Raw genomic sequence first — 21,107 nt, forward strand, 5'->3', positions numbered from 1 at the left:
TGAAATAACAATCAAAATTCAATCATATACTCTCTTTTTTTTTTCTTTCAATTTTAATATTTGTATATATAACTTCGTAATTATGGATTATATCGAGTTTGTACAAGAAAAGAAATGAGTGAAATTAGAAAATTGTAAAAGTAGAATTGGATTTAAACTTTTGCAGTCAAACTTTTATTTTTTACAATTTAGTCATTCCTCTTTCTCTATTCCTCTATAAACCAATTTCTTAATTATTTCCTATTTCCTCGTTTATCAAATATGTGACCCGTTCGGCAAGAGTAAAATAAAGGAATAGAGTGAAAAATAAGTTTTATTCCCGCCAAAAAGAAAAGGAGTGGAATTGGAGAATTGAAAAAAAGGTGAAATTGGATGTGAACTTTTGCAGTTAAATTTATGTTTTATTTTTACATTTAGTCTCTCATCTATTTCTCTGTGAGTCAAATTCTTATTCTATGAAAAATTAAAGCCTATTTCAAATTCCACTTTTTTTTCACTTTTTCTCTATTTTAAATTTTTAATGGTTAATAAGTTTGTGCATTAATTATTTTAAGTTTATTTTATAGTGTGTATATCTCACTTAATTATTACGATATATATGACGAGTATTACTTGGGAGCTGATATTCACACAACTAAATTTGTTATTAACACAACACAACATAAAATTTAAAATTAATTGACAAATATGCCCCTCCTTAAAAACTTAATCTGGCAATTATTGCTATCTCATACCAAATTAGCACAGCTGTAGTTTCCTTTTATTCAATCTAACAAAATAAATATAACTCCTGATACTATTTTCATTTTGATTATTTTTTATTAAACATTTAATTCTCCAAGTTAATATGCACCAAACAAAAGAATAACGTGACTCACATGAGAAATAAAAAGTTGCATCGCAGTGGAATATAAAATTAAATAAAAGAACTAGTTAATGAAAAGTATAATGGTTATGGAATAATAAAATCAACTGGACCAAAATCAAGTTCAATTCATGAATTGAATTTGAATATAATCAATGAAAATAATATAAAATGAATTAAAATTTATGTTTTGTGCAACGAATTAATCAGTATATTTTGTAAAAGTTTCTTTTCCTCTATTCCATCTAACATTTGAGGTTTGAATTTTTTTTTTTGTGGAAATGAGAACAAAACATAATCAAATTAATTACTCAACTTAAAAAGAATCGCTTAGAAATTTTATTGATTAAAAAAAAATAACTATAATTGTTGCAAAAAATATTTCTCTTTTCTTATTATTATAAATTGTGTAGTTAACTAATTGATTTTTGCCCAACTGATATCATTGTTAGATAACTATTATACTGTGCATCAGTTAGTTCTTTTTTTTTTTTTTTAATTTGATATTTCACTACCATGCAATTTTGTTTTCTCTCTTTAATAGTTATTTTGTTCTGTGCATATTAACTAGGAAAATTAAAATATTTAATGAAAAAAATCAAAAGGATCTAATTACTATGAAACAGTATAAAGTTCTCTTTATTTTATTCGATTGAAATAAAAGGAAACATAAGCAAAAGAAAAAATAAATAAAAAGAAAACTAAAGATGTACTAATTAATTAGTATGACAAACGTCATAACTGCTGGACTAATAAGTAAGGGCATACTTGTCAATCAATATTAAATTTTAAGTTCTGTTGTGTTAATTACAAATTCAGTAGTGTGAATATCATCTCCCGTATTACTTCATGCATGTATACAAGTGGCATGCATATTATTAGTACACTTGGATATATGATTTTGATGTGGAAACAAACTTTGCACGAAAAGGTAACAGTGTGAAACATGAAATTTCCATTAATTAATTATAACCTTTCCATTGAATTTGGAGCGTACAACCTCCTTTGACTTCGTATAGTCTGGTCGTTGTAATAAGAAAATTCGTATCCACATAATTTCCTATAATTACAATTAATCATTGAGAGGTTAATTTGAAACCTCAAATCTTCTTTCACACAACGGACTGGTATAAATCATTTTCGGACGTGTTGACGAACTGGAATAGGAATGGAAACGGAATTGCAAAATTTTTTAACTGAATTTATGATTCATGTGAGAAAAAAAAAAATTTAGTCCGAGTAAATTTTTTTTTCCCACGTGAAAAGTAATATTTGGACAGCAGCGGAAGAGCCCTTCAACTTACCCAATTTTGTTTCACACAACGGATATATGTATTGGATTACATCATCATGAGTGGGACCCACTGATCTCTTCTTACAAGTTACAACCCCTTGTATTTATATTATATATACAGCATCTAAAGAAGAAACCTGTTAGGCTGCTTGTTATAACAACATAGCAAAGAGTTACACAAGAAGAAGGAAAGAAAGAAAGATACACAAAACAATGGCTACCACAACACTTGCTACTCTTCTCACAAATTCCTCGGCGCGGCGGGTCGTCGACATCGACGATGATGAAAACCGTCTGTCTCGCTTGCCGCCCATCACCGACTCAATCTCCACCGTCCATGCATTCATATCCAAGTGGGACCCCCATAGCTCTATCTCTTCCCGGTTTCTCCGTGCCACCACGCACCTCCACTCATATCTCCTACACCTCGCTGCATCACCCGCCAGGTCATCACGTAGCGAACTCATGCGCACTAACTCGCTTCTCCAGTCGGCCATGAATTGCCTGGACCAGGAGCTTAGAAACCACCTTCTCTCCATCCCTGACATCCACGCGCTCACTGATACGATCTCCACCGTCCGTTCGATTGTGGAGACAATGCTCTCTACCGGGTATGGCGAGGAGTGCCTCACCACTTACCAGAGCATCCGCCGGTCCGCTGTCATGTATCAATTGAATCAACTTGGCTTCGACCTGCACGCAAATCGCACCAGAAAGCTGCGTAAACTCAAGTGGGAGGTTTTGGACAACCGGATACAATCTTGGATTGACACTCTGCAGAAAGCAGTTCGGTCGGTTTTCTTTCATGAGAGACAGTTATCTGATAAGATCTTCGGTGCGTCAACGCAGTCGGTACGTGACTCGGTATTCGCTACCATCATCTCTGACATCGCTGGCACCTTCTTCTCCTTTCCAGAGATTGTATGCAAGCATGTGAAACGTGTGCCAGAGAGACTCTTTCGGCTTTTGGACTTGTATGAGAGTCTTTCTGATCTTATACCGGATATTGAATCGCTTTTCGCATCTGAACCCGTCTCCTCAGTGCGAAGTAAGGTTATGTCTTCTCTCACCAAACTCTCAGTTTCAATCCAAACGATACTATATGAGTTTGAAAGATCAATTCAAAAGGACACAACAAAAACCGAGACAGCACCTGGTGGCCAGGTACTCGCGTTAACCCGGTATGTGATGAACTATTTGTTGTCGCTTTCTGACTATGAGGCACCTCTTCGTGTCATACTCGCCGATGTGCCACAAGAGTCCGATGCTTCCTCTATTCAATCATTTGATTCAGACGATAGATATGGATCGCCTGTCTCAGTAAGGATTTCATGGTTGCTTCTTGTTTTGCTAAGGAAGCTCGAGTCGAAGGCAGAGAAGTACAATGACGTGGCACTATCGTATCTATTTCTGGTGAACAATGTTCACTACATGGCGAAGAAGGTAGATATCAGCACTCTTAAAGAGAGTTTAGGCGATGAGTGGGTGGCAGTGCACATGACCAAGGTGCGACGATATATGGAGGGTCACGTGAGGTCGGGCTGGGCCCACGTGTCAGCCGCTTTGCCGGTGAAAGAGGAGGAGACAGTGGAGAGGGTAAGAGAATTTGAAATGCTTTTTCAGAAGGTGCTAAAGGAGAGGGAAGGTTGGGTCATTGTCGATCCGGTGTTGCGCAATGAGGTGAGGCTACTTGTGGAGTCAATGTTGGTACCGGCTTACCGGGGGTGGTACCAGGTTTACCGCGGGAAGATGGAGGTTAGATTTGCTTCCGAAGATGTTCAAAACCATGTTTTAGGGTTGTATGAAGGCTCCAGATCAGGTTCGGTTTCAGGTTCTGGTAACGGTTCCGGTTCGAGTAAATTACTTCGTCGGTTAGGGTGTTACCTCCCGCAACAAGGTGACATGTCAGTTCGGTTCCAGATCGAAGGTGCTAAGGAACTGGCGAGTGAATTTTCGCTCCGATACCCGATCACTTATGATGTACAACAGCACCATGAATTGTCGCTTCGTCACCAAATCCAGAATTTTGATTCATTTAGATAGTTCTGTGATTAAATGTTAGTTGTTCATTTTATGTATCATTTACTTAGATTGTACGTGTGCATGGTAGACATATAGAATATATCAAGTTTGGTTCAATAAAATTAGGAAAATAGTATAAACTATACTAGTAGATGATTTATATATATAGGAAAATCTAAATTCCATGGAAAATGAGACTGTAACATCATAATGTTAAATAATTTTATGTATAAAGTTCATTGCTTCACATTGTTTGTACTCATTACGCAAGTAAGTGAATCACTTTCATGATTAATGAAGGTCGGTAAATCAACTTTATCAAAAAGATAAAATTTAATTGCATAAGACAGACATATCTTTGTCATTTTTTTATTTTTTGAACAAACATCTCTCTCATTTTTTTAACGGTGAAAATCTCTCTCTAGCTACCTCTTTCACATTCTTAAAATATATATATATATATAGTGAGATAGACTAGAGTGGTCCACTTTTGCACAAAGAAAGGAACTCTACATCTTTGTCTCCTTCATGGTAGCACAGTGAGAGGCCATATTACATGCATATATATATATACAACAATATGGAAAGGGAGTGGTCTCATGGACATTGCACCAAATTCAGTATGAACTGTTTAATTTGTATCAAGATTAGCGCACTACATTTAGAATCACAAAACACATTTTAACAGAAATCATCAGCACAAATCTTAATGTTGATCAAACAACTCCGACCATATATATATCGAACCGAATTTGATCCAAAAAAAGAAAGAATTGTCAAAAAAAAAAATTTATACTATTTTGAGTAATAGTCACTTGATCTCAGACATCTACTATTATATCCTCAATGGTTGGGTGCCATACAATTATGAAATTTTTATTTATTTATTTTTTAAATACTAATAGAGGTGAAATCGAATCTATGACTAATAAAAATGAATGGAAATCTGTTTTCTTTATATGCCAAATTTAATACTATCTTCGCATAAGGAACATCAGGCTAATAATATATATATTAGGTACTAACAGAAAGTACTCATGATCCGAAGGTCCCCGGTTTCACAGCATAGAGTACAAGTATTGTACTGAGAATTGGATTGGAAAATAAGTCTTTCTTGGGCCATGCAACAAATTAAGGGATCATAACAATCCAATTATCTTAATTTATGGGCTTTAATGAAATTAATTGAGGAACATATATATCTCGGCCTGTTAATGAGCCCAGTTTGTCAGCTTGGGCCTAGAAACCTTGGTCTATGACAGCGTAAATAAACCTGAATTTGTATAGGCCATATACCTTTGCAATACAGGAAGCATACAAAACGGTACTCTTGTGTCTAAATAAAGAATAAGATGAAACGAGACATCAAACAATTACAACAAAAAAAAAAAAAAAAAAAAACCGAGGTTTTAATTAAAAAAGAACTAACATCAATCCAGAAATTTAAGAAGGGAGCAATTAATCGGTAAGAAATTCAATTGATTTTACAAATCACATCTAAGAAAGCAAAGTTGAGAACTAGAAAAATCAAACTGACCCAAGAAAATTTATAAAAGTGTTATATATAGACAAGTAATTGAAAAAATTAATTTAACGACAAGAAAGTAAAGTTTCGGTTAGATACTTTTTGATATTTCAGATTATTCTAAAAAAAAAATTAATAAGAGTGTCAAGAGTATTTTGTTATGAATTTTGAAAAGAATATATTTTGGAAAGAGAGGGAGGAGTGGGAGGGGACGAGAGATAAAAAGTGGCACAAGGATATTTTGTTCTATGTTTTGAAAAAAAAAAAAAAGAATGGCACTATGTAGAAAAAATTTCCGAATTGTTCCATAATATACAAAATTAATGGTAGTTGTTGTTCTTTATATATATATATATAGGTAGTCTACGGTGAGTTGCGAAGTAAAACGCGTTTCTACTTCACGCTGTATTTTTATTTTGAAAGTCCAAATTACCGATCCGAACCGTTAGATATTTAATCCATATTGAAATGTGCTTGGAGACCAAATTTTACATTTTTTGGAATTTTTTTACTATTTATTAAGCATTTTTAAAAATTGATGTTTTGCTGTGAACAGTAAAAAAAAGTAAAATTTTCTGGACCATCAGATCAGCGACTTTCAAAATTGCTTAATAAATAGTAAAATTTGGTCTCCAAGCACATTTCAATATGAAGAACAAGATGAACGGTTCGGATCGACATTTTGAACTTTAAAATCGCAAAATATGAGCGTGAAGTAAAATAGTCGCTTTACTTGGCTAAGATCAAAGTTGTAGTTCCTGAGCTTTGGTGCTACCAATTCGTTTTTCAATTTTCAAAGTTCAAAACATCGATCCGAACCGTTCAAGTTGTTCTCCATATTAAATTGTGCTTGGAGACCAAATTTTATATTTTTCTGAATTTTTTTACTATTTATTAAGCAATTTTGAAAACAGCTGATCCAACGGTGACTTTTGATTTTACTGTTTTGTTAAGCCACCGTTGGATCAGCGATTTTCAAAGTGGCTTAATAAATAGTAAAAAAAATTAGAAAAATGTAAAATTTGGTCTCCAATCACAATTTAATATGGAGAACAACTTGAACGGTTCAAATCGATGTTTTGAACTTTGAAAATTAAAAAACGAATTGATAGCACCAAAGCTCAGGAACTACCACTTTGATCTTAGCCAACCTCTATATATATATATATATATATAGAGTTAGGCTGGGTTGCTATGGATAGCATAGTGGCCTCTATGCTATGGCTCAATATTCAAGTTTTCAAAATCCAAACGGTCGATCCGAACCGTTCATCTTATTCTCCATATTAATATCTGCTTGGAGACCAAATTTTATAATTTTCTGAATTTTTTTACTATTTATTAAGCCACTTTGAAAATCGCTAATCCAACGGTTTTACTGTTTTGTGCAGCCACCGTTGGATCAACAATTTTGTAAAATACTTAATAAATAGTAAAAAAATTCAGAAAAATGTAAAATTTGGTCTCCAAGCAGATATTAATATGGAGAATAAGATGAACGGTTCGGATCAACCATTTGAATTTTGAAAACTCGAATATTGAGCCGTAGCATAGAGGCCACTATGCTATCCATAGCACCCCAGCCTAACTCTATATATATAATTTACTATGAAATTGCTTATGGTCATGATAGCTATGCAATGTTGATGCTTTTTATATGTTGGAAATGTTTGTAATATCAGAATAGATATCAGTGGTTTGGCACCGATTTCTGGATAATGTTTGGTTCCGGTATAATGAAAAAATAAATGACTTTGAAATTGAAATTGAGATGTGAAATTAATATGTTGGGATGGCGATACCCAGAGAGCAGGAATTAATGGTCCAACAAATTTTGGTATTGGAAATAGTCACGGAAAGAAATCAAAATGAGAGAAACGAGGCTTGGAAAGGTTGTTAAGAATATATATATATATATATAGATGGGCTATGGTGCATTGTAATGTATGAAAGGGTTTGTGCATTGGACCATAAATCTAAAATTCAAAATTCAAATGACCGATCCAAACCGTTCATCTTGTTCTCCATATTAATATATGCTTGGAGACCAAATTTTACATTTTTCTGAATTTTTTTACTATTTATTAAGTATTTTATAAAATTGTTGATCCAACGGTGGCTTAACAAAACGGTAAAATCAGCAGCCACCGTTGGATCAACAATTTTGTAAAATACTTAATAAATAGTAAACAAATTCAGAAAAATGTAAAATTTGGTCTCCAGCACATATTAATATGCAGAACAAGATGAACAGTTTGGATCGGCCATTTGGATTTTGAATTTTAGATTTATGATCCAATGCACAAACCCCTCCATGCATTGCAATGCACCATAGCCCATCTCTCTATCTCTCTCTCTCTATATATATATATATATATATTACTTAATTATTGATTTTAATGATGGATGATGTTTTGACCCAACTAACTTTTAGAAGAAATCAAAATGAGAGAAATTTGGGGCAACTAAAATGAAGAGGAAATTGACATTTCACGCAATTTTCTACATAAAAATTGTAAGAAGAAATTTTTTTAATTATGTTACAATTGCGTATCGTCTGAATGAAATTAAGCACCATATCATTTCAATTTTAATTAATAGTTAAACTGTCATATAGCTTGACAAAAATTAAAATTTATTTGGCAACGTAATTGCCTTAAACTTCTATACTAAATTACTAATTATCTGTATTTTGCAAATGTACAATTGTTTAAATCAAAATGCACGCTCGGCTCAATCAAAATCAACACTTATCTTAGAAACGAACGCTCACTATTTTTTATAATAATTTTATAATAAAAAATAGAGATATAACATTTTAACTTTTATTAAATGTTCTTTAGAATATCAAACTCACAATATTTTCAATAATAGAAGGATATTGCATGTCACGCTTCGGATACTGAATCAGATGCGCGACAACATAACATCCTAACATCCGTTCAACGGTTCATCAACCTACGTTGCAAATAAAAATAAACAAAAAACAAAATGAAGTCAGCTATAAAGCTTAATATATAACCGATTATTTAACAATACTTTTCTTTATAACTGATTTATTCTGAACGCTTATTATCTTAAAATTTCAAATTTATTATTCAAACCGTTGCAGAGTGAACATTTGACTGAATTCAAAAGAAAACAATCGGATAAACTAAAATTGAATAGTACGTACTTGCTTGAACCTAAATTAATTCTCTTATTTTTTTTTTATTTGGGAGGAAAGTAACTGCAATTAATGCCCACAAAAATATCTAATCGTAATGCATTTAGTTTTGACTAAATGAAAATAATTAGAGTTTATAAGGAGGTCACGTCACATGTGCTCAACCTAGGGGTAGCAAAAAAAATTCGTACTTTGAGATTCGATTTGAGTTTGATTTGAATTTAGTTCGATTCGAAATTAGTTCGTTCTGAAACAAATTAAACCAGTTCGGTTCAAATCTTATTCAAATCAAACTCAAACTATATATAATTCGTTCGAAATTGATTCGCGGACTATTTAGCTTCAAATCTCAAATAATACAACTAATGGATCCAACCATTAATCTTTAATAATGCAGGAACCAAACTTATACTACAATTCAAAACTGTTAATACAATGGTAACTTATAATAGAAAAATGTTTCAGCAGCGTAACAAATTAACAATGGAATAAGTTTTATTTGACTAGGTTCATGCCGTGATTTTAGTCAATCCAGCAGCCTAAAAGGTAAGGAAATCTTGAACTGATCCATAATCCTTTAGTGTGAATTCGTGAAAGGTAAAAGGAAACCGTGTGAATTTTGTTCCGCGAGAAGAAAACTAGCATAAACTACCGGTATAATTAGAGCTGTCAAAAAAAATTGTAGTTCATAATTCGATTGACTTCGATTCAAAAAATTGTAATTTGCAATTAATTTGATTCGAAATTAGTTCGATTCAAAACAAATCAAACCCAGCTCAATTCGAATCTTATTCAAACTCAAATTCAAACTAGAGTAAGTTGAATTCGATTTGATTAGTTGCCACTTGTCACCCCTACCTCAACCTATCTGTTGCAATCAGGCCATGGTATGAAAGCCACGTCATCAGCAAATCTATTTTGGAATAGCGCGTTGAACACCAATCATTTTCGTTTTGTAGACAATTTTTTTTTTCTTTTGGATGATATTGCAGACAAAATATTAAAGACTTTGCTTCATCTCCAAGACAAGACCAGATATCCACCTCTTAAAATTTGAATTAAATTTGACGCGTGTATATATCTTATGGTTGATAGATTGTTTTGACTAATTGTTATTATAGAACGAGATTTTTCAGCTATGAATGCTAGTTTAAAACAGTGTTCTAAATAACTAGTTATAGCTTTTTCGGATTATAAACGCTAAACTATGAGATAAAAGTGCGCTAATTCAGCTACGACCGCTATTACCGCTATATGCGACCCACTATAGCTACCGCTAAGCTACATTAACTTTTTTTTGCAATTTATATAAACTTCTGTACTTCTATTCTTATTTCTAATGCTACATGGTCTTCTACGATAAGTATGTTAAACCAAACTATGTGCTTCTGTTTTTATTTGTAATTTATTCTCTCATTCTATATCGAGAAATATTCAAATGTTAATTCTTCATTTTGATTGTTCTTCGCATAGTATTTATTTGTAAAATTATTATCGTTCATTTCAATTGAAAACTGATTTTTATTATTATTATTATTATTATTATTATTATTATAAATCAAATGTTTAAATATGTATATTGACTTTATTTACCTTATAAAATTAATTGCTCTTTGTCTATTAAAATATGTAATAGTAGTAATACTATGAAATATGAACTATTAAATAATGTTACTTTTTAGATTTTTTTTCCTGCTTATTTACGTAATTGATAAAAAATATAGACTTAAATTAGTTGTCATTTAGTTGTTACATCAAATCTAATTAGCAGAAATATATAATATAAAATTTGAAAAGGAAAAATCGCTATGTATGATAGCTTTCGCTATTCGCAGTAGCTTTTTTTTTTTTTGTCACCCCGCTATGACTCCATAATCGCTATTTAGAACCTTGGTTTAAACTAGACAAGATGGGGACGATCTTTTCATAAACTACATACTTGTTTATATTGAAAAATAAATAACTAATAATATTACTTAAGATGATGAAGCTAGTGGGTGGCTAGGTGCTAAGTTTATCTAGAGAACTTGTCAAGTTTTATTCAAAATTTTGAATTCATTTAATACAAAATCAAGTGGTCGGTAAATGATGAAAAATAAATATATTAAAATAACTCGTAAACTTTTATTTTTTTATAGCTTGACTGTATACTAAATAAATTAAAAAAAATTCAAATTGTACATATACACATATAACTCGTGAAGTAGATCGGTTTCAATAATTAGAATTTGTCGTTTAAAATCAATCCAATAGATTTTTAAGTTAATCTCACCAAGCCCTCTTGATGAGTCTAGTATACTAGTTTCTCACCCTGAAATTATTACTATAAGTTTAAATATAAATTTAAAAATATATAAATAGGAACATGCTAACTTAAACCCACACCCCCCCCCCCCCCCCCCCCCCCTTCCAATCGAACACAATTCCCGAGATGTCCCGAACAATTTTTCATGTCCAAACTTTTAAAATTATGTTCACAAATCTTTAAAGTACTACAAACAAGTCTTTAAATCTAAAAGGTCGGTAGCACATTATCCAGTGCGGTTTCTCAAGCTCATAGGTACTTTCAATTTTATTTCTCTTAAGTCTTTAAACCTCAATCTATAACCATATATTCATGTCAAAGCCTTTAAACATTACATGTAAATTATAAAAATAAAAATTCACAATACAGGCACATATGCACTTTAAATTTTGTTTCTCAAATCTTTAAACATTTGTCTATAACCCTTTAATTAAAGTACTCGTTTCAAGTATTTAAATCTTATACATAGCTTATCAAAGTGCAGTCTTTATGATAACATATGAAGTCTTTAAACTTACGCATGCAAACCTTTAAACCTAACATATGAAGCATTTAACTCAACATATCAAGTTTTATAAGTATTATATATCTCTAAAAAGGGAAAAAAAAATAGCATCACAAATATAACTCAAAAATACTTCATCAGAGATCTTATTTGAAAGAGAAAATCGAGTATAAGACATTGGTACTTTTAGATTTGCAAAATTCGTTATAGGTCATCGGAAAAATGGACAAGAATAATCTTTGAAAAAATAATTACAAGTTAAACTAGTTGGATCTGGAATGAATACTCTGGTACAAAACATTTTCTCATATAAATGTTAGTTATCAATTTTTTTATTAAAATAATTTTAAAAAATAATGTTAGCTTCCTCATATCCAAATTCTGATTAAAAAGTTTAATGACCCAAAATAACAATTCCTACAGAAAAATGGCAGGACCATGTCTATATCTAGTAGTAAGACTTGTTTACTTTTAAATCAACTTGTGTGCCTAAATTTTTCATCTATCCTTTTCACAGACTAAGCCCATATTTTATTTTCAAAGTCTGGAGCACCTTTGACATGGACCAGAAGTTTCTATTTTGTTTTCTTCACTATGAGTTTGTAATTATTGATACAGTAGTTATTGAAAACAACTTGACACAGTTTCTTTTTTGTTTTGTTTTTTTTTGTTTTTCATTAGTTCTGAGCAGTTTCCTTAGTTGGAAATTTCTTCCTTATCTTTTCCTTAGTAATTTAAAAAGAAAATCGAGTACATGAACCGAATTTTCTATTTTTAGAAATAAAAATATATTTGTGAAAGGGATTTAGTACGGGTTTAATTTTTTAATAGAAATAATTTTTTAAAAAAGAAATAAATTTAATAGAAATAATTTTTTAAAGATGATTAATGAGAGAAATAAATTTAATTTTTTATTTCCGTCTTATTTCTTATTTGGTTGATTAAATTTTAGAAGGTTAATGAGAAATTCAGTGACTGCTATAGGATTGTAACAAAAAACTTGTATGAGAATTATATAAGTAAGATATAGAGTTGAACATTTGTGTTATTTTTTCTAAAAATATTTGCAACGAAATTTCTTTCCATCCGTTGTACTCCAAATTGGGAGGAAAACCAATTCTATTAATTATAATGATACAAGATTAAACATTTCACCTCTTGTACCCTTCACGTCCAATATAATTTTGTCAACCAAACATGATTCAACGAAAAGTTTTATTTTCGTTCCATTCCCTCCCTTCCTCTACTCTCCATCCAAACAAGAACTGACTAAAATTAGTTATTCTAACTTAGGCCGAGTAAAATTATTCATGTTTTGTTGATGTTTAAATAAAACCAAAATGCTTATTTTATATTTCTTAAAAAGTGATTTAAAATAATAAAAACAATAAAAATTTAGGCCTCATATCCAATAAAATTAAACTACCTAGAGAGGTGGGTTAGTTTAAGCCAAATTAAGCTCGCCAAACACTTTAAATTGTGTTGTTGGGAGTGTTGATTAATGTTGATACCTATAGCAATTAATCTCAATAAGTAGAAACCAAACCCCAACTCTAGAAATTGAAAATTTCAACTTTTGCACTTAATTAATCTCAAGAATTGTGTTTTTGGTAGTGTTGATTAATGTTGTCTCACATTCTTTTTGTTTTTAATCTGAATTTACATGAACAGGGAGTTTCCTTTGAACTTTCTTCTTTTTCTTTTCCTTATTAATTTTAAAAAATCGAGTATATGAACCGAAGTTTTTTATTTTTAGAAATATAGATATATTTTGGGGGAAAAAAATGAGTAGAACTAGGGTGTTCTTAAGCTCACCAAAGTGTTTGGTGAGCTTAACTTCAAAATCCATCAAATCGGTTTCAAATGACGAATTCGAATCGTTGGAACTCGCCTACCTTACGAGTGATGCGTCTACATGTAAAAATTTTAAACATTCGAATTAATTTAGTATAAAGTTAAGCAGTCAAAAAACATTCAAAAAATGAATGCACTAAAATTAATTTATTAACCTTCTAATTTTAACCGATTGACTTTATACTAAATTAATTTAAATATTTAAAATTTTCACATGTAGACGTATCACTTGTAAGATAGGCGGGTTCCAATAATTCAGATTCGTCATTTAAAACCAATTTTATGACTTTTGAAGTAAAAATTACCAACACTTTGGTGAGCTCAAGAACACCAGTTCTACTCCAAAAAAATTGACTTTGATTTGAAAGACGGAACCGAACTAATAATTCAATCCATTTAATTATCCCTTTACCTACTGCCAAAAGTCGGTCCTCTATATTGTGACTAGTGAGATCAACAAAAAAACAAAAAAGAGTCCATTCCTTTTCTGAAAATATACTCTTAAGATTTCAAAAATATAGAAACTTAGAATACATGAATGCAAAGAGCTAACCCGGGGGGTGGGGTTTTCCAATTTGTAAAATAAGCTTAATTTCATCTTGTAATATATTACTTTGTAGATGCATAGGAGGATTTAAGGGGAGCAAGAGGGCTTAAAGCCCCATAATTAAAAAATTAAAAATTAATGTATAATTTACTATTTTTAATAAAATTATATAATTTCTTCCTTTTTATTATGAAATATTTGTTTAATTAAAGCAACTAATATGTCTCACTCTAATGAAATTTCGTTATACATTAAGTTAATTATTAGTCAATAATTATTTTGTTTAAAGAACCCGGTATAGCTCAGTATTTTTTAGATGATATTCTTAAGAATTGAATATGTGTTTCTCCGAAAAAAGACGAGGACTCATGCCACTGCACTAAGCCCCATAATTAATTTTTTTATGCTAATTTTTCAATAATATATAATTTAAGGGGGAGCAAGAGGGCTTAAAGCCCCATAATTAATTTTTTTTAAATTAATGTATAACTTTACTATTTTTAATAAATTATATAATTTGTTCCTTTTTATTATGAAATATTTGTTTAATTAAAGAAACAAATATGTCTCACTCTAATGAAATTTTGTTATACATTAAGTTAATTATTAGTTAATAATTATTTTGTTTAAAGGTCCGGTACAACTCAGCATCTTTTAGATGATATTCTCAAAGATTTAATATGTGTTTCAAGAACTCATACTACCGCACTAAGTCCACGTTCTAATTACTAGTTCATTGTTAAAGAGAAGGAACCGAATTCTCTGCCCACCGGTGGGCAGGAAATTCCTGCCTCCAGAGTCACTGCAGAGTGGGCCCCCATTTAACTCTAAAATCAAAACTATTTTAACCCTAAACTCTTTAACAGTAACTGGGCCCACCCCGCAGTGACTCTGGGGGCAGGAAATCTGATTCCTAAAGAGAATTGGGTTGTTGATGGTGTTGAATTAATGTTGATACCTATAGCAATTAATTTCAATAACGAGATACAAAACCCAAACTCTAGAAATTGAAATTTTCAACTTTTGCACTTGACATTTTAGCAAACACATCACATCCTCTTAAAATGCCACATCAGATTGACATTTGATACAAGTTAATATATGATGACTATAGCAGCAGAACAGATTGGGACTCAGTCTTCATAGCTATTAAATATGAAATTAAATATCTCAATCAACTTTGCTTGTATATATGTCTCGGGTACCAAGGTATTAGTACAATTAATAATACGCCCACTTTTAGTTTTACCCCCTAGTTTTCATATATAATATCCCTATGAGATTTAGATTTTTTTTAATATACATAACAAATTGGTTTAGCCACCTCCTTTGCTTGGGATAGCATTTTAAAATGTCTCCTGCTACTGATACTGGTACTGCTACTGGTAAAACAAAATCACTGGCTGGCCTTCTTTCAAGCTCATCCATCCGAATCAATCCAGACCCTCCATCTCCGTCAACCCCGATCGCCGACTCCATCTCCGCCATCCATACATTCATGTCCAAGTGGGACCCACACACCTCTCTCTCATCCGGCTTCCTTTCCGCTGCCACCCACCTCCACTCGTACCTCCTCCACCTCTCCACATCCTCTGCCAACTCATCGCATCGTGAGCTGATACGCGCCAACTCTCTCCTGCAATCCGCCATGCGCCGTCTCAACCAAGAACTAAAACACCACCTCCTTTCCATATCAGACATCCATTCACCTGCTGATCAGATCTCCACCGTCCGTGCAATTGTAGAAACCATGCTTTCTACTGGATATGGCGAGGAGTGCATCACTACGTACCAGTCCATGCGCCGCTCGGCTGTTACTTCTCAGTTGAAGCAACTCGGGTTTGATATCTCGGTGAACCGACCAAGAAAAATATTTAAGGTTAACTGGGATACTTTGGACTATCAGACAAAATCATGGCTCGATGCTGCGTCAAAAGCAGTATGCCGAGTTTTTTACAGTGAGAGGCAGATATCGGATAGTATATTTGGAGCGTCGCCTGAGCCAATACGTCATTCTGTGTTTGCTAGCGTAGTAAATGATATTGCGGTAACTTTCTTCTCCTTCCCAGAAACTGTATCCATGCGATCGAAACACTTGCCAGAGAGAATTTTTTCGCTTCTAGACATGCATGAAAAGATAACAATTCTCATGCCAGATATCGAGATATTGTTCGGGTGTGAACCCGCATCGATGGTACTATCAAAAGTTACATCTTCCCTTACAAACCTAACAGATGCGGCTCGAATGTCACTCTATGAATTCGAAAAAGCGATTCGGAAGGCAAAACCTAATACGCCACCTGGCGGTGGGATCGTCTCGTTAACTCGTTATGTGATGAATTACTTGGTGTGTCTCTTTGACTATGAGGCCTCTCTGTATATGATACTTAGCAGCATGCCTCAGGAGACAAATGAAGCTTCAATTGATATATCAGACGATTGGTACGGATCACCGGTATCCGTAAGGATTGCATGGTTGCTCTTTGTTTTGTTACAAAAACTTGAGTCAATGGCTGAGAGTTACCGAGACGTGGCCTTATCGTATCTATTTCTAGTAAATAACCTACAATATGTAGTCAGTAAGGTGAAGAATAGCAGTCTCAAAGAGGGTTTAAGTGAAGATTGGGTGGCGGTTCAAGAGACGAAGGTGCGTCGGTACATGGAGGGTCACGTGAGATCGGGCTGGGCCCACGTGTCAGCTGCTTTACCAGTAAAAGAGGAGGAGCATGTGGAGAGAGTAAGAGAGTTTGAAATGGTTTTCCAGAAGGTGATGAAAGAGAGAGAAGGCTGGGTCATTGTCGACGAAAGGATGCGAGAGGAGGTGAGACAATTGGTAGAGGGGATGGTGGCACCGGCGTACCGGGGCTGGTACCAGGTTTACCGCAGGAATACGGAGGTTCGATTTACGCCGGAATTTATCCGGAGCAGGATTTTGAGGTTATATGACGACCCGGAATCTCGTTCCGGTTCGAATTCGAGCTCAAGTTCAGTTTCAGGTACAGGTTCAAATTCGAGTAACTCGGCTAAATTACTTTGCCGATTCGGTTGCTATTTGCCTCAAGAAGGCGATATGTCAATGTCAGTTAGACATCATGCCGAATTCGATGGAGCACAAAAAGATCAATTGTTGCTTCAATACAATACAAGAGAAGGTGCTGCACAGCAAGGTGAAGTGTCACTTAGAATCCAAATTCAAGATTTAGATCAGTCTCCTATAACAGAGGAGGTTTCTGAGGTTCTAAATTAATTTTCTTTAGACTATGTAATTGAGAAAAAAAAAAAAAATATATATATATATATATATATGAATACAGGACTATTATGTATACAGTTTGCCTCTATAAGTGGTGTGTAAATTTTACTTTTGAATTATTTTGGAGGAAAGGTTTGAAAATTTTGTTATGTTGAACTTTATAATTTTCTTCGGTTACTTTGTGCAAAATAATTAACAAATTAAATGAAAGACACTCCATAATTTTCATTTAACTGTAATGTTCCTTCCCAAGTAATAATAATCCTTGAATGATGCATCGCACATTCACTGTTAATACTTTAAAACTAATTATATTGATAAACATTAGAAAAAAGAAGAAGTAAAACCCCATTAAATAGTACTACATGATTTTCATTATGCACAAATTTTCGTTTAATAAGTTAATAACTAGCATTATATCATAATGTTCTTCAATTGATAGAAATTATAAGTTTGAAGTAGTCTTATTTTTATCATGCTAGCATTAATTCACGCGGTATATAATCTGTTAATTTTAATTCTATAGTTGATATGTGACAACCTTTTGAGAGCGATCCAGTCAAATTATTACATAGAAATTGACTTCCAATATTTTTTGTTTTAATTTTCGGTCTTTATTTCTCTTTTTTCTTGTTTTTATTTTGAATCACATGCTTCTCGGTTAACATTAATTATTGCTGGTAGAATCAAAATCAAAGAAGATCAATGAAGAAAATTGCTTACTTCCTTTTGTCTCTATTTGAATTTAAAGATCAATGATTTTTATTTTTTTGTTTGATATAAGTTTGTACATCACATTTAATTTGACATTTATTTTGATAGGTATATATATGGTTTTGGCACAATGGTATCTATGAAATTGCATTGATATAATTTCTTAGAACAGAAGGTTATAAAATCCTGTCTCTTTCAATAATGAATTAGAAAGCGACAAGAAGAAGTTTCATATACCTCAAAATAGGGATACCACTAATTAATTCAAAGACTTTTTTTGCATTCAAAGAAGCTTTCATATTGATTTCAAAAAAGAAGCTTTCATATTTGGGACCATGTAATTATAACTATTTATTGTTGACCCAATGAAAACATAGTAGTAGTCATTCCTTCTTCAGTTCTCATACAATTTTTTTGTTTTTATAAATTATATAAAAAGCATTCACATTTTGATCTCATAGAAGGAACCAGTTCCTTCAGAGAATTCTCATAGAGATCATACTGTAAAAAACGAAACATGCCAATCTGTATGCATCTGTAAAAAACCATATGAAAATGTGCACTTAGACTATATATATAAGCAACATCCTGATTTTATGGAGAGTGCCTGCCCCCCTCTCTCACCCCCTTGGTTCCGCCCCTGATACCGCCTACTATATAAATGACACAAAAAATCTCAAAAGAAACCGAATTTATTTTTTCTAGTTTCTTTAGAATTCTCTAAAGGAAACAGAAAAAAAAAAATTATTCCTATGAGGTTGAAATATGAATGCAATCTTTCCAATATCTTATATTATATTAAAAAAAATTGGTTCTCCTATATACTACGAAACAAAGAATAAAATAAAACACAGAAATATGTGTAGGCCAATTAACAAAGCTATTTAACTAGCCTAATAAATATTTAAAAGGTCCAAACGCGTTTTTTTTATCATTTACAAAAATCATCAAAATTTACTTTCAAAAATCTCAAAATAGTAATATGTAGCTTTGTTCATAGTGCAACGACACTTAGCTTGGAGTTGAAATTTAAGACATTAAAACAAGTAAAGACAATCAAACAAAACAAATAATCTTGAATTGTACATTTTTCATGCAATTATATCAATTATTCTATATAAAATTCTCAAAATTAGAGGAAAACATAAAAAAAAAATTAATATAGAAAACTAAAAAAGATATAAAAATAACAAAGATTATACTATCTGCTTGGAAATGTAAGTTTGAAACTAAAGGAGTAACGCTATGGGGTCATCGGACGGACAAGGTACTGTCAAGCGATTAATCGAGAATAATTGATCATATTCGGAAATAATTATCCGATTATTCGGAAAAATCCATAATTATTTAGTCACCGCCAACGATTAATCCGCCTAAACAAATATTTTTTACAACACTGAAACTAAGTAAACAATTTCAGTCGAGTATTAAAAAAAATGATAAGCATGATCCTTAAGCTAAATAGAAAAAAAGCAAAAATAAAGCAACTTCAAAATTGATGATTTTGAGATTTCGCATGTTTGAAATCTGAATAAAAAAATTATTTATAAATATTAATATATAAATAAGAATTTAATCTTTAGCCCTCGTTAGAAAAAAAAAAAAAAAAAAGGTTGGTGGTCTCTTGCGATGAGGCAGCACAAGCCCATTACTAGGCCTAAGCTGAAAAATGGCTATTTTGGGCTAATAAGAAATCAAAGCCCATGTGGAAACAGGTTTTAGGTCCATAGTTCATTTCATGTCCACAAATGAAAAAGGATTTTATTTTGGAAAATTGTCCTTTCTATATTTAACCTTTGATGATGTCAAATTAGATTAGAATTCTAGCTACGTGTTTGGTCAGAACTCAAAAATTGGAGAAAATTAAGTTTCATTTGGAAATCAGTAACTAAAATGGAATAAATCCGAATGGTACATGACTATGTAGAGAGCGTAGATATTAGATTAGTAAAGAAAAAAAAATTGTTTGAATATAAAAGAAAGGTTTAAACAAAGGTGTCAATTCAATAAAACATTTTACTAATTCTAATGTTTGAGTGTTTACATCTAAACAACTCAAATAAATTTCTAAATAAGTGTTAACTACTTTTTAAAAATTAAAGTTTTTGAAGTTTTTAAACTCTTATATTCTTAAAATTAATTTTAAAGTTTTTATTAAGCTGCATCAGCAATAAATACAAAATAAACTCGTTTCTTTTTGTTGAAATATGTTTTTGCAAAGGTTGAACAAATAGCTAAGATCTAAACACTATCAAGTATGCATGTCATTGGTTGACTCAAATGAAACTGATCCTGATTAATTAAACCTCAATTAACAACTTAAGGGAACTTTTTTTGCATAGAACTTTATAAATTACGTCAATTAATAGCTCTATTTAAATAATTCAGCCTCAATTGAAACAATATAGCTTCAATTTGAGATAACGGAGATGACCATTCTCTGGATTTTAATTTCATCACAATGTAATGCACATAAGGTGTTTGTGGAAAAGCTTAAATGGGAAGAATAACACTAAACCCGTACACTTACCAGCTTTCGCAGTATGGAGGAAGAGGGTGTGATGGCGCCTCCGTTGCGGCAAGTGGAAGATAATAGGGAAGTCGAATGAAGCCAGTGTGCGAAGGTCGAAGACAACATCATTTTCACTGTATTGTCGAAAACAACATCGTTTTCATTATATGAAAGAGAAAATGTGATGCGCGCGCGGCGTCAGTGGCGAAGGTGTCCTTCTCCCTCTTTCGCTGAGAAATAATTTTGTCAGAAAAAAAAATTGTTGGAGAAAAAAAGTCAGCAATTGAGATGTCATTTTGAGAAAAAAAAGAAGAGGCGAATTCATTGTAACAATTAGTAAGAAAAACGATGACAGGAGGTAAATGAATTGCAGATAGAATTCCGTTGGATAAACTTTTTTTTTGTTAGGAGAGAGAACGCGCCAGAGGTGCCGGAGAAGTTAATTTCAGTTAATGATTTCGCCACACTCGAGTTTATAAACGATTTCTTATTACGAATTTTTTTCTGATAGTTTCTAAATAAGAAACTCTTCCACTTCCTTAAAA

The 21,107-nt window shown here is 32.1% G+C and overlaps 2 protein-coding genes across 2 annotated transcripts; both read left to right on the forward strand.

Moving 5' to 3' along the window:
- Positions 1-2,285: 2,285 nt before the first annotated feature.
- LOC144574913 (exocyst complex component EXO70H1-like) lies at positions 2,286-4,437 on the forward strand. The gene has a single exon (XM_078325016.1). It carries the CDS (start codon positions 2,373-2,375, stop codon positions 4,200-4,202), a length of 1,830 nt encoding a protein of 609 aa, XP_078181142.1. The 5' UTR covers positions 2,286-2,372; the 3' UTR covers positions 4,203-4,437.
- A 10,895-nt stretch (positions 4,438-15,332) lies between these two features.
- On the forward strand, positions 15,333-17,492 carry LOC144575064 (exocyst complex component EXO70H1-like). The gene has a single exon (XM_078325187.1). It carries the CDS (start codon positions 15,435-15,437, stop codon positions 17,328-17,330), a length of 1,896 nt encoding a protein of 631 aa, XP_078181313.1. The 5' UTR covers positions 15,333-15,434; the 3' UTR covers positions 17,331-17,492.
- The last annotated feature ends 3,615 nt before the right edge of the window (positions 17,493-21,107 follow it).

The sequence above is a fragment of the Carex rostrata genome, chromosome 23, assembly GCF_964058835.1.
Source record: "Carex rostrata chromosome 23, lpCarRost1.2, whole genome shotgun sequence".
NCBI lineage: Eukaryota > Viridiplantae > Streptophyta > Magnoliopsida > Poales > Cyperaceae > Carex > Carex rostrata.